Source organism: Acanthochromis polyacanthus, chromosome 19, assembly GCF_021347895.1.
Source record: "Acanthochromis polyacanthus isolate Apoly-LR-REF ecotype Palm Island chromosome 19, KAUST_Apoly_ChrSc, whole genome shotgun sequence".
In the NCBI taxonomy this organism is placed as follows: domain Eukaryota; kingdom Metazoa; phylum Chordata; class Actinopteri; family Pomacentridae; genus Acanthochromis; species Acanthochromis polyacanthus.
Window position 1 is genome coordinate 25,597,769 of NC_067131.1, and position 15,867 is coordinate 25,613,635.

A 15,867-nucleotide genomic window follows, 5' to 3' on the forward strand; every position below is an offset into this window, starting at 1 on the left:
ATTGTCTTAATTCACATGTCCATCCATTATCTATACACTGCTTAATTCTCATTAGGGTAGCCGGGGAATGAAGCCTATCCCAGCACTGGGAAAAATGACCCTCTCAAAACAAGAAAAAAAAACTTATTTCAAAGACTTTTACCTTGAAATAAGTGAAAAAAAATCTGCCAATAGAACAAGTGAAAAATGGCTTCGTAAGATTTCTAGAAATAAGACATGATATAGAAATAAGATATGATATTTAGAATCTTGAGATCTTAAAATTGTCTGGGAAAATGTATTTTAAGCTATATTTTACCAGGATTGTGTCAAGCGTAGGTGTCTTAACCCTCCTGTTGTCCTCATTTACAGCACCAAAAAATATTGTTGCCTTGTCTGAAAACAATCCAAAAATTCAGCAAAAAACAATCCTCAAATATATAAAAATTTGCAAAACCTTCAAGAAGAAAAATCCTTAAAAGTTTCCCTTAAAAGTTTTTTTAAAAAAAACAAATTTGGCAAGAAATAAAAATATAAAAAATAAAAGAAAATTGCAAATATTTTCAATAAGTGAATGAAAATCCTCCGAAAAAATCCTAAAAAATATCTAAAGTGATTCCATATATTTCAGTAAAATCCAGCGAAATTCAAAATCCAGCGAAATTCACTGGATTTTGGTTGATTTAAAAAAAAAATCTTTTTTTCCATCAAAAAATGTTCAGAAATTTTTTTTAAAAATTGAAAATGTGGAAGTTTTCACTGTGGAAAATACTTTCCCCCAACATTTTCAAACATTAAAATGGGTCAATTTGACCCACAGGCCGACAGGAGGGTTTAAACAAGATAATTTCAAGATTGTTTGAGTTAACGAGATATTTAAGATGCATTGTTTTAAAACAAGTCCCTCCATCTTGCTGAAATGTCACTTAAGTGAATTTATCTTAAATCAAGTGGGATGAGACATTTTGACTAAAAATAAGACAAAAAGACTTGAGTTTTGGCAGTGCACTGTTGTAAATCCATGTCTACTTTAAAATAAAGGCGTATACATCACACATAGCTACTATTATTTACGAGCATGATAATTATTCTAAATAGAGAAAAGCCCCGCACCATTGCTGAAAGAAAATTTAACAACAAAAATGTACTGTGTGGCCTTGTGATAAAGTCAGATAACATGAAAGCTTTTATCTGTGTTGAGGAGAATTTGCATATCCTTCACTGAAACAAAACAATTGATGAATTTATAGAATTGACAACATACTATAAAACAACAAAAAAAGATTAATATAAATATTTGGATGCCTTTAATCTAAGATGCACCTACTTTCAATCAATATTTTTTATATTAACAATGGAATAAATATGTGTAGTACAAATGACAACCCACAAAGAATGTTGCAGTTCTGCTGTAAAATGTTGCTTTATGGATGAATTGGGTTTTAGTTTACCGTGTCATTATAAGTGCAGCTGGAAAGGAGGAAAAAAGAAAAATATTCATGAGTAAATAAATGAGTAATCCTGCAAAATAAATAAATGAGGCAATGCACATGTAAAGAAATGTATTCATTAAATAAATCTGTTTTCATTTTTAAAAATACATTTTAAAGGATTTATTTTTTTCCATAATGCCACGTGTATTTATTTTTGCAGGAATGTTTTTTTTATTTGTCTAATATTAAATAAAACGTCAATCCATATGAAATCACGTTGCCGCATTTTGCAGATCTCCGTCCATCTGCGTGTCAGCCTGCGCTGCAACCGACCTTTACTTTCTGAGGTTATTTTTATTATTGTTGTCATTGGTAAACACCGCTCATCTGCCTACCCACTCTGCTCTCCTATTGGTCAAATGTACTGTCTGTCGCTGCGCTTCCGTCCGTTTGGCCGCTTCTGATTGGCTGCTGCTCCTCTTTTTTTCCTCTTCTTCACGGCGGTGGGTCGGAGCCGCTGTATCCCCGGTCTGGCACGTTCCTGGCTAAATTCTCCACGGTGTAAAATTGGATACCCCCTATTTCACCAACCCAAAAAATACCCCTTCTTCAACACCCTGCAGCCGCTTACACGTTTGCGCTTAACACAAACATCTAAATCTCAACCAGATACTTTAGAAGATGGCGGTGGTAAGCGGGATGTCGGGGTCGGCGGTAGCCCGGCTGGAGGGCCGAGAATTTGAGTATCTGATGAAGAAAAGGTCGGTGACCATCGGCCGGAACTCTTCACAGGGGTCGGTGGACGTCAGCATGGGACACTCCAGCTTCATCTCTCGGCGGCACCTCGAAATATTCACCGCGGGAGAAGATGGCACTGGCACGGGGGAATTCTACCTCCGATGTCTTGGAAAAAATGGGGTGTTTGTTGATGGGGTGTTCCAGAGAAGAGGGGCTCCACCTCTTCAGCTCCCACGAATGTAAGACTGATATAAGCAAACTTTGCCTGATGTGGGGGGAAAATGTGCGCATTTGTGCGTTCATGTGTTGTTGTTGTTTTGTTATCCCGCAGCGGTGTTGCACGTGTTATGTCAAGCAACACCAAGCCTGTACGTGCCCCTGTGTTTATGAAAATAACGTCACGCCGACTCTCCCTTCCAGAAATGCTGATTTAATGACGCCGGTGCTAATTAGCAAATACAAAACCGTGCTGCAGTTGATTCATAACCTTGGGTTTTTTGATTCGGTGTCGTGGTATATTCGGCGTTCATGTAGTGTGTCAATCAGACCGCATAGAGGCATAAGACAGCCATGCTTTAGCTAAGAATTGGTGCAATACTGTTCACCGTGGAAGCTGGCTTTTCAAGTAAAAGCCGTATTTGTTTTCATATACCAAATGTGTATATATGCCGAAATGGAGAGAGACCCTAAGCAATTGAAACCGTCCAAGTACGTGTTCTTAAAGGTTTATACGTGCACAACAATAATGTGGACTAATTGTACTGCAATTTCTTCTCATAATTAGTTTTTGTTATTAACCCCTCTGCTCTCCCACCTCACATGTTAGCAATATAAGCTAATAGTTGTAGTCATGCTTGTGACGGTGATGGTTTTGACCTGCTGCAGCACAGACTGCAGTATATTTTACCTATTAAAAGAGACTAGTGTTGAACTACAGTTATGCAGCACAGTTTTTATACACGGTGTAGCGTTGCAACAGTACCTCCGAAGCTAAGGTTAGTGCTGTAGTAAATTTGATCTGGCTCAATGTCATCCTCATGTTCCCCTCCGTCACTGTGTTTACACTGTTCAGCCTGTTTGTCTTTTGTTTTTCCTTCCCTAACCTCACAGCAATCAGTTCTTGTGGTTAAATATAAACTATGTACATGTTTAGCCAGGGTGAGTTCATCATATCACCCTGCTATTGTAGCAAATAATGTTCAGGTGTCAGTATTTGGTCCAAATATACACCATTAATATTAAATTAGACATGTTCTGTTGGATGTCCATATTTAAACACTGTAAAGCTGACTCTCAGTGTTCCTCTCTGGGCTTCAGTGGGACCTCGATGGCCTCCTTGTTGCTGGGCAGGAACCTTTTCTGTACACTAACACTTTCATAGGAACTTCATTCACTAATTTAAATGGGAATGTATCTACATCTAACAGAGGCTTCATATTTTTTGTTTTTGTTTTTCTTCTCTTAGGTGTTGCTTCCGCTTTCCTAGCACAAGTATAAAGATCACGTTCACAGCCCTGTCCAGTGACAGGAAGGAGCCAAGGAACGTGCCGGAATCACCGGTAAAGCCCGTCCAGCCCCAAATTTCCCCCCTGACTATAAACATTCCTGACAACATCGCCCACCTCATGAGCCCACTGCCTTCACCTACCGGCACCATCAGGTAGGGCGGTCAAGTTGTGTGTGTCAATCTTTTAAAACGAAGCACTGCTTCCTTCCCTTCAGTGTCCCAAGTTCAGAACATAAGCTAAAAGATGTGTTTTGACTCTATTTCATAGTGCAGCAAACTCCTGTCCATCAAGTCCTCGAGGCGCAGGACTCTCCAGCTACAGGACGGGCCGTGTTCTGGCCTCTGACCTCATAGGAGATAACTCCCAATCAGAAAACGACAAGGAGGCTTCAGGTGAAGACAGCCCAAAGGTGAGAGCGGGCACAGTAAGAAACAGGCTAAAAGCAGATGAAGACATACTGCTAGTGTGGCTGCTTGATTTTTATTTTTTTTAATGGATTCAAAGTGGATATCTCAAACCAGAGAGTGGATGATGAAGGCAGCAGACTTCACTGAAGTCTCCATGGATTCAAGCGCTGTGAACCTCACTGGTTACTCATTGAAGTCTAAAAATTGCCCAAGTTCACAACAGCATAGACTTTGGAGTATAAATCCTAGTTGAATTGTGTGTGTGTTCATTCTTTAACTCTTGTGATGCAGTTTTCTTCCCAACAGCACTAGAATATATATCTTTTTCTTTTCTCATCTTCCTCAGGATGACTCCAAACCACCATATTCATATGCGCAACTAATAGTCCAAGCTATCACCATGGCACCAGATAAACAGCTAACACTGAATGGAATATACACCCACATTACCAAGAACTATCCCTACTACAGAACAGCTGATAAAGGCTGGCAGGTCAGTGTCTTCACTATTTGCTAAAGTTGTTTATGTGTTGTGTGTCTGCGGTTGAACCGTCATGCAGACTTAGTTTAGTTACTGTCTTTTTCTTTTTATGTTCAGTCTTTTATTATTGTTGTTTGAGTGAGGCTTTTATGTCTGCGAACACCCACACCTGCCACTCCCGCCAAATCCACCTAAGTGACACCCTCCCAGTGGCCTTCTCTGAGAGCTGACCGGTTGGACCTCAGGGTGCTTGCAGAAGTTGATGTCTGGTGATGCCAGGTTCAGACCAGCCTCTCTGAACCTTAACCTCAAGATGATGCATAAATTGTCCTGCTATCTTGGGAATTAGTTCAATCCAGTGCTCCATTTAGTTACTCTCCCACTAAAGACAAACTGTAAATGCAAAATGATGAGTTATGTAGTGCTGAAGTAGTCAAATTTCATTGTCAACCAGCACAAAACAATCAACAGCCACAGTTTTTATTAATCATCAAGCTTAAAGTGCAGCGTGTTTGCTTAGTACTTGCTGATTTTTTTTTTTTTTTCCTGCTTTCATGTCACTGAATTTAACATCTTTGGGATGTGGATGAATTTGAGGAGGGCACTGAGGGCTCTGAGGAATTAAGACAGGTGTTTTCCATTCATGTGAAGTGAGAAAAAGCCATGACACTGCAGACTGGAGTCTATGCCAACAGTCACAACCAGAGTGGCAGGTGAAAGGGTTCAGTGTCTTGTTCTAATACTGGGGACCAAGCTGTGTCCCTACCTACCTACTACAATGAGGATTACTGTACGCTGTTTGCCAGAAATGCGAATCTAGAAAATCCAGGGACTATACTGACATGTTTTACATAAAACTTTGGGATACTCAGCATTTTTGGAGTCAAAATAAGGCTTTGTAAGGTAGCAAAAAGACAAACGAAGTGTATTAATTCAGTCGTGTTTTAGACTGACATTGTAGTTAGTGTTGTTCTTATCATATCAAGGTGTTTGTATTAGTCTGCCTCCTCATGTATGTAAATTGAGAGCAAAAAAATAAATAGAAGTTCAGTTCAGTGCAGCACCACCTTTTACACTGAATTTACTAATATGTGTTGTTTTTTTTTATTTGAACATATGCTTTTCAAGCGAGTAAGCAAAATTGAACTTCAAAGTATAACTGGTAATGGCGGGTTTAGTCCTGTGAGTCAAACAGGTAATGCTACAAGTCGATTCGTTCCACAGCAGGAGTTCTGACAGAACATTTTTCTCAGTAGTTGTTGTCTGTCAGTTGTAGCATGCACGCATGGTTTGCCTTTGAAGTTGGGACATGTGTGTTGTTGTTTTTTTTAAAATCTTGTAAAATATGTTAACTCCCACTACACATTTTAAACTGCCTTCCTGCAGCCAGACTTCTCTGCTCACACTGTGCAGGTCAATCTACCAGCCACCATGTGGAGCTCATACTGAACATGGCCGAGCACGAAGCCACTGCTCACTTTGTCCTCTGATGATTCTAATATAGGTTATTCAGACAAGATGGCTGTGTCCTCAGTGTTGACAGAAAGAGAGAAACTGGCACTGGTTCTTTGTGCTACTCTAAACACTGAAACTGCAGTGCTGGCCTTATTGGGTAATTTAACATCATTATGAATATGTTGCATTTTCCTTTTGTTTGATTTGTGGTCATAGTCTTACAATGAGGTCATAATGACATTTGCAATATTTATTTATGGTATATTTTCTTAGCAATCATGTGCAGCATATGACAGGTAGAATATAAACTACATTTTGAAGAATTTATTGCTTCTCTGCTGTTCTGACAATTCACAGAGCGATGATCCCAAAGCTGCGATGCATTGGAAGCTAAGTAATTCAAGTACTGTTGCACCATTTTCAACTTGGTAAAGGTTGAGTTTATGGCACAGCTTCTGTGTTGAACTGATTATAGAGGTTGTATAGGTGTGCCTAATAAAGTGACTAGTGGTGCAACGGATCATCATTGATCCGTGATCCGTTCGGATCAACGTCATCGGTTCGGCACACACATGACCCGCGGATCGATTTCTGGAGGAAAAAAAAAAAGAAAAGTTGTGCTCCATCTGTACACAGCTTGTGTCGAGTGGAGAAAGGAAGAGAGCAGACATGGCGAGTAGGGCTGGCCCGAATAGTGGTTTCTGGCCTCCGAATATTCAGGCCCTATTAAAGACGAATATCCAAATATTCGTTCCGTCCCATAATGTCCGACGGGGGGGCAGGGGAGTGGGGCTTGTGGCGGAGACGGCTTGTGGGCGGAGACGGCCCGGGGGGGCCGCGGCGGCGGCAGCGGGGGCTGCTGCTTGTGGTGGAGATGGCCCGAATATTCGGATCTGTTCGTCTGGACTCGGGTCCAAATTTTCCATCGGTTTTTTCTTCAGCATCTCAGCGCTCCATTTCGACGGTCGCCAGGTCGCCATTTGCGACTAAAAACATTGCAAATGGCGACCTGGCAACCGTCGAAATCAAGCGCTCGATCGAGCTGAACCGCCTATCATGTTTTCTTCATGGAGGCAGCCACTTTGTATGATGTCATCAACCTGCCATGATTCCCGGCGCTCGCGGCGACCTGGCGACCTTCTAAATCGAGCACTGGCATCTTGTCTTGTGTTTATGCAACGAAGTGAAGCGTGACGTCAGAGTCGACAGCAACCTGGCCATTCGGGTGGTGTTTACAAACACGAACGGAGGAGCCGAGATGAGCCGAACATGACGGGATGAGCCGAAGTGGGCCGAAGGCGAAGGGAAGAGACGAGCTCCGAATATTTTCGACATGTGTATATGTTATAGACATGCTGATCCGAAAAACGATCCGATCCGTGACTCTTGATCCGAGGACCGATCCCATCAGTGAGTTTAGTGATCCGTTGCACCACTAAAAGTGACCACAGAGTGGATCCAAACTTTTTTTTCCTTCTCACACAAGGAGGAGCAAAGTCACACTAGAAAACTGTGTGTTAGTGTCTCAACAAAATGGATTATCTCAACATACTTTTTAATGAGATGGTGTATTGGAGAAGACGTACCGCTCTTTACACCAAACCAAAAAGAGCTTGTGCAACAGTGTAGGAGTAGCCTACCACTATACAAAGACAAATGTTTAACACTTGGATCTTTTTTGTCTTTATTGGTTCCATCAGAACTCAATCCGCCACAACCTGTCTCTGAACCGATACTTCATCAAAGTGGCCCGCTCTCAGGAGGAGCCGGGCAAAGGCTCGTTTTGGAGGATCGACCCTGCCTCAGAGGGCAAGCTGATAGAGCAAGCCTTCAGGAAGCGCAGGCCTAGGGGAGTGCCCTGCTTCAGGACACCTGTAGGGCCGCTCTCATCCAGGTAACCTGTGCCTCATGCTGTATTACTTAAAAAGCACTTGGGTGCAACTTGTGTAGTCATGTGGTAGTTTTTGTACAGCAGTGATGAACTGTGCTTCCCTTTCGCTGTCCCAGGAGTGCTCCAGCTTCTCCCAACCACACAGGGGCACTGTCTGCCCACTCTAGTGGGGTCCAGACTCCAGACAGTCTGTCCAGAGAAGGGTCCCCAGTCCCCATGGAGCCAGAGCCAACCCCACCGCCAGCCCCTACCCAAACCACTACAGTCCAGCCCAAACTCGCTGTCATTCAAGAGGCCCGCTTTGCACAGAACTCGTCTGGTAAAACAGTCTTTAAGTTTTTATTCCTGAACTGTTTAATATATCCATTCATCCATCCGTTATCTATACACACCTTAGTCCTCATTAAGGTCATGAGGAGGGCTGGAGCCTATCCCAGCTGACTGAGGGTGAAGCCAGGGGACACCCTGGACAGATCACCAGCCTGTCACAGGGCTACACATAGACACTCACATTCACACCTACGGACAATTCAGAGTTACCAATTAACCTGAACGTGTTTTTGGACTGTGGGAGGAAAATTCAATTAAATTTTATTTATGGAGCGCCAAATACAGTCAAATTGTTTCAAGGCGCTTTACAGAACCCATATGCCTGACCCCCAGAGCAAGCCCAACACGACTGTGGCAAGGAAAACACCCTTTTAACGGGGGAAAAAAACCTTGAGCAGAACCTGGCTCTTTACGTTGGGGACCCATCTGCCTTGGTATAGAGGTAGAGGGGGAGGGGGGTGGGGGGACAAGGAACATATAACACACAATTGGATACATGTATGATAAGCTAGATGATACAAAGTACAAGCTAACATTGAAATTGATTCATAGTTTGCTGTTATGATGTACGACTCTGGCATTAAATATACTACATATATAACTGGCAGTAAAATTCAAACAGTATGTAAAATGCCAGTTAAATATATGTAAATATAAATTGTGGACAGATAGATTAAATGTAAAGTGCTGAACAAATGCAGTGACGCATGATTAGTTCTTTGTGGCAAGAATATGTTGACAATACCATCACTTTTAACTTATTTCTGATCTGACTGTGATATGTACAGTATGTGTAAGTTGAATGAATGACAGCTGCAGTACTGTTTCCCCCTGTCCTCTGATAGGCTCCCCCCTCAGCAACCAGCCAGTATTGATCGCTGTGCAGCGCCAGATGCCTCAAACGACCATGAAGCCTGTGACCTACGCCATGGCATCGCCAGCCATTGTGACAACGACAGTTAGCTCTGCCCCCGTCATGCAGACGGTGCATGTCGTCCACCAGATCCCAGCCGTCACCATGGCAACTGTTGGTGGACAGTCTGCTGCTACAGTGAGCCCAGAACCTCAGGAGAATGGAGGAGGAGAGCACCAAGAGATCAAAGGTGATGCAGTGTTCTCGTTGTTATTTGGGTCAGTCCTCCTGTGGACATGAATGTGGTCCTGTGTTGTTGTCTACTATGATGTTGTTATTGCCTTTAGTTTCATAGAGTTTCTTTATCCGTCTTTAGTAAAAGTGGAGCCGGTCCCATCCATCACAGCCTCATCTATAGGTGGAGTCAGTCGCATCATCCAGAGCTCTCAGGCTGCTCCCCTGACAACAGTCACCATCGTTCAACAAGCTCCACTCGGTCAGCACCAGCTCCCAATAAAAGCCATCACACAGAATGGGACTCATCTGGTCCCCATCAGCACTGCTGGTGGCACAGGTGACTTACACACACACACACACACACACACACACACACACACACACACACACACACACACACACACACACACACACACACACACACACACACACACACACACACACACACACACACACACAGCCTTACATCCATATTTATCTAGAATGTTAGAAAGTTGTATCTTGTATACAAAACAGTTTTCTACGCTTTATCAAAAGTAATTTTCAGACTTATTTCATTAAATTTCTTTATTGTGTGGAGTATTTACAGTTTAATTAATTATCTCACAGTTACCTGCCCTGATTAAACATGGTTGGATGTTCATTGATGTGTCATTCAGGCTTTTTTTCTGAAAAGAAACCTACAATTTTCAAACTTTTAAAAAGTGGTCTGTTATTGCTCTGCTCATATATAAAATCTTTTGGGGGGGGAGAAAAATCCAGTCAAATATCCAGGAAGCATTTGGTGCGCAGTACTTTTACATAAGTAAAGGATCTGAGTGCTGTCTTATGTTGAGTGTCTGTCTCTCTGGAACAGACTGAAAAGGACTGATCTGATCTGAGCTTTATGTTTGTGCTGCACAAAGTACCAGCAGTTGACTGATCAGTGTGCAGACGCTCCTTTGTTCAGCCTGTCTCTACCTGCTGACCAGCTAACAGCTGTGTGCAAATATCAGGCAGACGTCTTGTCAAGAAGCAGCAGCAGATGAACTAGTATGCAGTCTTTTCTGCTCCAACAGTCCTGCCACAGTTTACTGCCACTTTACTCAAATTAAGGTGAATGTCCATACTTTGCTCAGATGAAGCGTCTGCTGTTCTGAGCTGTGTGCTGCAACCTGTTTTCTTTAAATTGTGTTTTGCCCATGATGCAGGTTATTTTGTGTTACAGCTCAGCTGTCTGTCTGATGTTTAAACACATCCTAAGATTTTACAGAAAAGAAAACTTATTTGAATCGCCCCTGAGTTGGACAAACATTTACCTGACGTGGTCAGCGTGCTAACGTCAGATACACTCTTGTGAACACAATTACTCAATCATGTATAGTGGAAACTTATTACACCACAGGTTCTCCATGTGGAGTAAATGATCTCATCAGATTTTGGAATACCTTGCTGCATAAATTTGTATATTAATGAGGATTTGGTAGAAATTGGTTTCCTAGAGATGACGGCAACATGAAGCTAAGTTCAAATTGATAATAGATATGGTTGTATAGAAAATCCGTGCTAATTTATTATCTGATAAGTGTAGTTCGTCTGAAACAATTTTTTTTCATTAATAGTGACTCAAGAACAGTACGTTTTAGAAACTTACTCCACTTAACACACACTTGTCCTCAGAACCATAGGCGGTTTCTGTTTTTAATCCCGTCAATTTTTACTTTGTGTGAGCTAATTTTTCACTACATTATGAAGTCTTTCACCTCTATGGAAGCTGCACAGCCATGGCTAGAAGTACAGAGAACCCAAACTGTCTTTTGTGCAACACAACAAAGTTAGTCATGGAAAAAAAAAAAGTGAAGCTGCATTTTTTTATTATTTTCCAAGAATAACCAAAAAAAAATAATGGAGTCAATATGGATGTTTTTTGAAGGTGCTGCCATTTCTGAGGAAAATGGTGACTTTACAATACAATAGTTTTTTTTTACTCCAAATATTTGTAATTTGTTGCGGTTTGCTGATTAGTCCCAAAGTTATTTTAATTTGGCATTGAGGTCCTTTCTCCTGTCTTGCCTAAATGTGAGCACACGTCCCTTGAACTTGACATAGCTCTGGCACCGCAGTCTTAACTGTCTTCAGCTGTCCCAGATTCTCACTGTACACCTGTTATGTATAGATAAAATTCATAAGTAACTGCCAGCGGTGTAGCCACCTAGCTGTACATCTACTACTTTATCCAAACTGATTGGTTGTGCTTTTTGCTTGGTATCGAAAGTCGTGGCGCAGGCCTGATGTCCATACTGTGTCGCCCTAGTCACTACTGTGCAGACTCTATTTGCAAATGACATGATCTGTACATTTGATATAAATATGTTACCACCTTCATAGCTGTTGGGCCAGATGAAAGACAGCAAGATGTTTCTACTGCATGCTGCCACATGTGTCATCCACCTAATCATGTTTCCAGATTTTGCTCTAATGATGGATTTGAGCTTTCTGTAAATGAGTCTCAATGCTGTCTAGCAACATTGGCTCCTAAATGTATGTTCAAAAAGCTCCAGACTTTCATTCATAATGTACAAGATGTACACGGGAAAAAATGTCCCTCTCAAAACAAGAAAAAAAAACTTATTTCAAAGAACTTTTAACTCGAAATAAGTGGGGAAAAAAATCTGCCAATAGAACAAGTGAAAAATGGCTTGGTAAGATTTCTCGAAATAAGATGTGATATTTAGAACGCTGAGAACTTATTTTAAGATATATTTTATCAGGATTGTTAAGCTAAGGTGTCTTAACCCTCCTGTTGTCTTCATTTATGGCACCAAAATTATTGTTGCCTTGTCTGAAAAAAATCCAACTATTCAGCAAAAATTTCCCCAAATCTTCAGGAAGAAAATTCCTTAAAAGTTTCACTTAAAAAATAAAACTTAAAACTTTTGTTTTATTTAAAAAAAAATCCTCAAATTTGGCAAGTAATAAAAATCAAAAATGTTAAAAAAAAATCTAAAAATTGTAAATATTTTCAATAAATGAACAAAAATCTTCCAAAAAAATCCTAAAAATATCTAAAGTGATTCCATATATAGCAGTAAAAGTTCTAATATTTTCTCTAAGAACATTTGAGGAAAAATCAACCAAAATCCAGCGAATTTTGCTGGATTTTGGTTGATTTTTTTCACAAATGTTCTTAAAGAAAATTTTTTTAACATTTCTTTTTCCACCAAAAAATGTTCAAAAATTACCCAAGAAATTTTGAAATTGTGAAAGTTTTCACTGTAAAAATATTGATTTTTTTTCCACATTTTCAAATTTTAAAATGAAATTTGACCCGCAGGATGACACGAGGGTTAAAATAAGATAATGTTAAGATTGTTTGACTTAACAAGATATTTAAGATGTGTTGTCTTAAAACAAGTCCTTCCATCTTGCTGAAATGTCACTTAAGTGAATTTATCTTGTACTAGAAAAGCACTCAGAGAGTGCAGACCTCCACCAAGGATAGAGGAAAACAGGAAACTCATGCAGTAAAGGATCATGACCTGGAATCAAACCTGGGTCTCTGACACAGTTCTGTTTACTAATCACCTTCTTAACCAGTTGAGCTATCTGGACACCTTGCTTCAATTCGTTGGACGACATACTAACCTATGATGTTTTTGTCCTATTTTGGATCACATACTAAAACATACTGTAGCACTGAGCGGCGACTTAAGGCAGGAATGACGAAGGATCTTACATTTAGCACACCAGGCTTAATTGTCTCTACCACATTAAGCACTCCAGAACTCACAACGTACCGGCTCGCAGGCCGAGGTCACTCCTCCCGTAACCCCCCCTGAGCTATGGTACACATGAAAACAACAAACACACAAACGAACTCAGAACGCAGAACTGAACTAACTAAATGCAACCAGTAATTAAAGAACGTCTGGAACAAACAAACAACCCCGTAAAACAATTCCCAAAGAACACATAATTCCCCCCATGATGCCTAGCGGCCCCCCTACCTGGAACACAGTCACAGCGGCCCCCACGGCCGCTACAATACTAAAAAATTCAAAGTGATCCAGAATCCAGGATCCTTTCCGGATTGCCACCAAAATTAAATCAGCTGTTCCTCTTACCATAGTCTACATCCCCTCAAAATGTCATGTGAATCTGCCCAGGCGTTTTTGAGTTATCTTTCTAACAGACAGACAGACGGACCGACAAACGCCGGGTGTCACATAACCTCCTTGGCGGAGGTAATTAAGTGGGAAGAGACATCTTGACTAAAAATAGTCTTATTTTTAGTCAAGATGTCTCATCTGACCAAGTCTGTTTGTCTAAACAGACTTGGTCAGATTTTGAGTTTTTGCAGTGTAGGGAAAATAAAATCATTGTTCTGAGTGAGTAGGGCTTTAGAGAAGGCTTCACAAAGCCCTGTGTTTTATCACTTTGGAACAAAGCTGTCCGAACCCATCCCTGCTTTGAACATCCAGCCCAAGAACGTGAAGAACCCAGACCAGGATGCGAACCTGGAATCTTTGAATTGCAAGGCGACACTGCTCACCTCCAATCTACTGAGCAGCCCTACTTTGAACATTTATCCGTTTATTTAGGGAAGTCTTATAATGATATGAAGAGCTTAGGAAACTATTAGCACAATCAGTTGCTATTATTGTGGCACGCTTCACACTCCATACTGACCTCATTTTGAATACATCCTGTCTTCCTTCTTCTCAGCTGCTGTAAACCCTCTCCATCTCCTGGCAACTCATGCTTCAGCCTCAGCTTCCCTCCCCACCAAGAGGCAGAATGGAGAACTGCAAGACCAGCCCGAATCGAAAAGGGTGAAAAAGGAGGAGGAAGAGAACGGGAAAGACGCAACTGCCAACAACAACAACAACGGCACCACGGACAGAGCCGGAGAAGGAGGGGTCAGCGAGCAGGTTGGCGACAAGTAGCCTCCCCTCCCCGACTACTCCCAACTGCATCCTGACCCCTGCTCTCCTGGACGCATTGAGCCTCACACCTTCCACTCTCACCCCTCCATCAACCTGGTGTCATCATCTTCTCCAAGGTGCCAAAAAAAGAGAAGGACTACAGAATGTGCAAACCCCTCCCATCCTCTCTTCCATTTATTTAAGACCACGAAATACGATGCAAAAACTAAAGACCAAATTGAAAATGGAATCCAAGAATCGCTGATGACTGTGAATAGCAGATGTTTGATATCGAGATGGCGAGAAGAACACAGATTTTAAAATCCAGATTTCCAGATTAAAGGAAAAAAAGAAGACTTATTAGAAAAACGAGGAGTCTTAAAAACTCCCCCAAAGATGAAAAGGACTCTCATTCTGGTAGCATTACAGACAAGCGCTTAACTGTGTGTCGGATAGAAAAAGCAAAGTGACATCACCAGTAGTGTATTCCACAAAGGGAAGTGTGTGTACGTGTGGACATTCCCATCTTCGGCAGCTAGCCTCCATGTCGACCTACCTAACCCAGTCGTGAGTAGATATGCAGTATTCCGTTGTACAAGTGTATCTTTGGATCTTTTTTGAGTGTTTCTCCGTTTCCCAAGGCACAGATACTATCTAGTAATAATTACGATAACTAAAAGCTATAAGTGGGGTCTTTGAGAACATTAAACATCACGACATATTTTAGGATATCCCGTTTTTCCGTTGTTTTTGTATGTGGACTTTTTGTTCGGTGAAATGAATGTCGTCTCCTTCTGTTCCTTTTAAAGAAAACACTAGCTATGGAGTGGATGTTCTTTTTTTTTTTAGCTCATTCATGCAAATTCTTTATCGTTGTACATCTAAAGATTTTTTCAGATTTTACAAATATCCTATGAGACAAAAAGTATATTCTCATGTGTATTTGACCATACGCTTCATTGAGCTTGCATGTTACGGATCTAGAAACAATGTACTTGAGCAGATTATCTGAATATGGAACTGAAGAAAATTTAGACTGAATCTACGCTATATGATTCTGACCAGTGCTGCACTTAACCTCTGAGTTCTTTTTTTATTTTTATTTTTTGTGTTTTTGCATTTTCATTTGTTTTTTTTTTTCCCCCTCTGTCGTCATAGGCTGTTTGTTATCTTTGTGTTAAAGTTGGCAGTCTCTTGGCTTGATACTTTTTATTCTGTTCAGGCTACTAAACAGCCAGATTGTATTCTAAGTACCACAAGGAAAAACAAGTGATAGGTGTTTGTTCTGCTTCAGTGGATAAATGCTTTTTTTTTTTTATAAATTTATTTAAAACACATAACCTCTTAGTTTGTATTTCTTTGAGTAAACGCCTCCTGTGCTGGGCAAACTCAGTATCTGTCCATGGATTCTTTTGACTGGAACGAGGAAAGCTGGTGTGACAGTTTACATCTGGAATGGTGTGAAGGGATGACGTGCTGTAGGGGTTTGTTAGGGACGGTTTCAGCAAGCATTCCTCATAGTTTGGTCAGGATGTCTGCATTCCATCGCGCCGTAAATGTTCCCTGTAACGCTATCAACTTCCTAAAGGGAAAAATCCGCTTGACTCACATTTCTTGTCCTAGAGCTGACCAGAGAGCTGAACAAGGAAAT

General features: G+C 41.1%; 1 protein-coding gene across 1 annotated transcript; it reads left to right on the forward strand.

The window, feature by feature from the left end:
- Positions 1 to 1,887: 1,887 nt before the first annotated feature.
- foxk2a (forkhead box K2a) lies at positions 1,888 to 15,608 on the forward strand. The gene is made up of 9 exons (XM_022219600.2): positions 1,888 to 2,389; positions 3,616 to 3,810; positions 3,926 to 4,067; positions 4,412 to 4,558; positions 7,702 to 7,895; positions 8,009 to 8,211; positions 9,068 to 9,325; positions 9,452 to 9,649; positions 14,017 to 15,608. The coding sequence occupies exons 1-9, from the start codon at positions 2,094 to 2,096 to the stop codon at positions 14,235 to 14,237; spliced, it is 1,854 nt and encodes a 617-aa protein (XP_022075292.1). The 5' UTR covers positions 1,888 to 2,093; the 3' UTR covers positions 14,238 to 15,608.
- Positions 15,609 to 15,867: the final 259 nt, after the last annotated feature.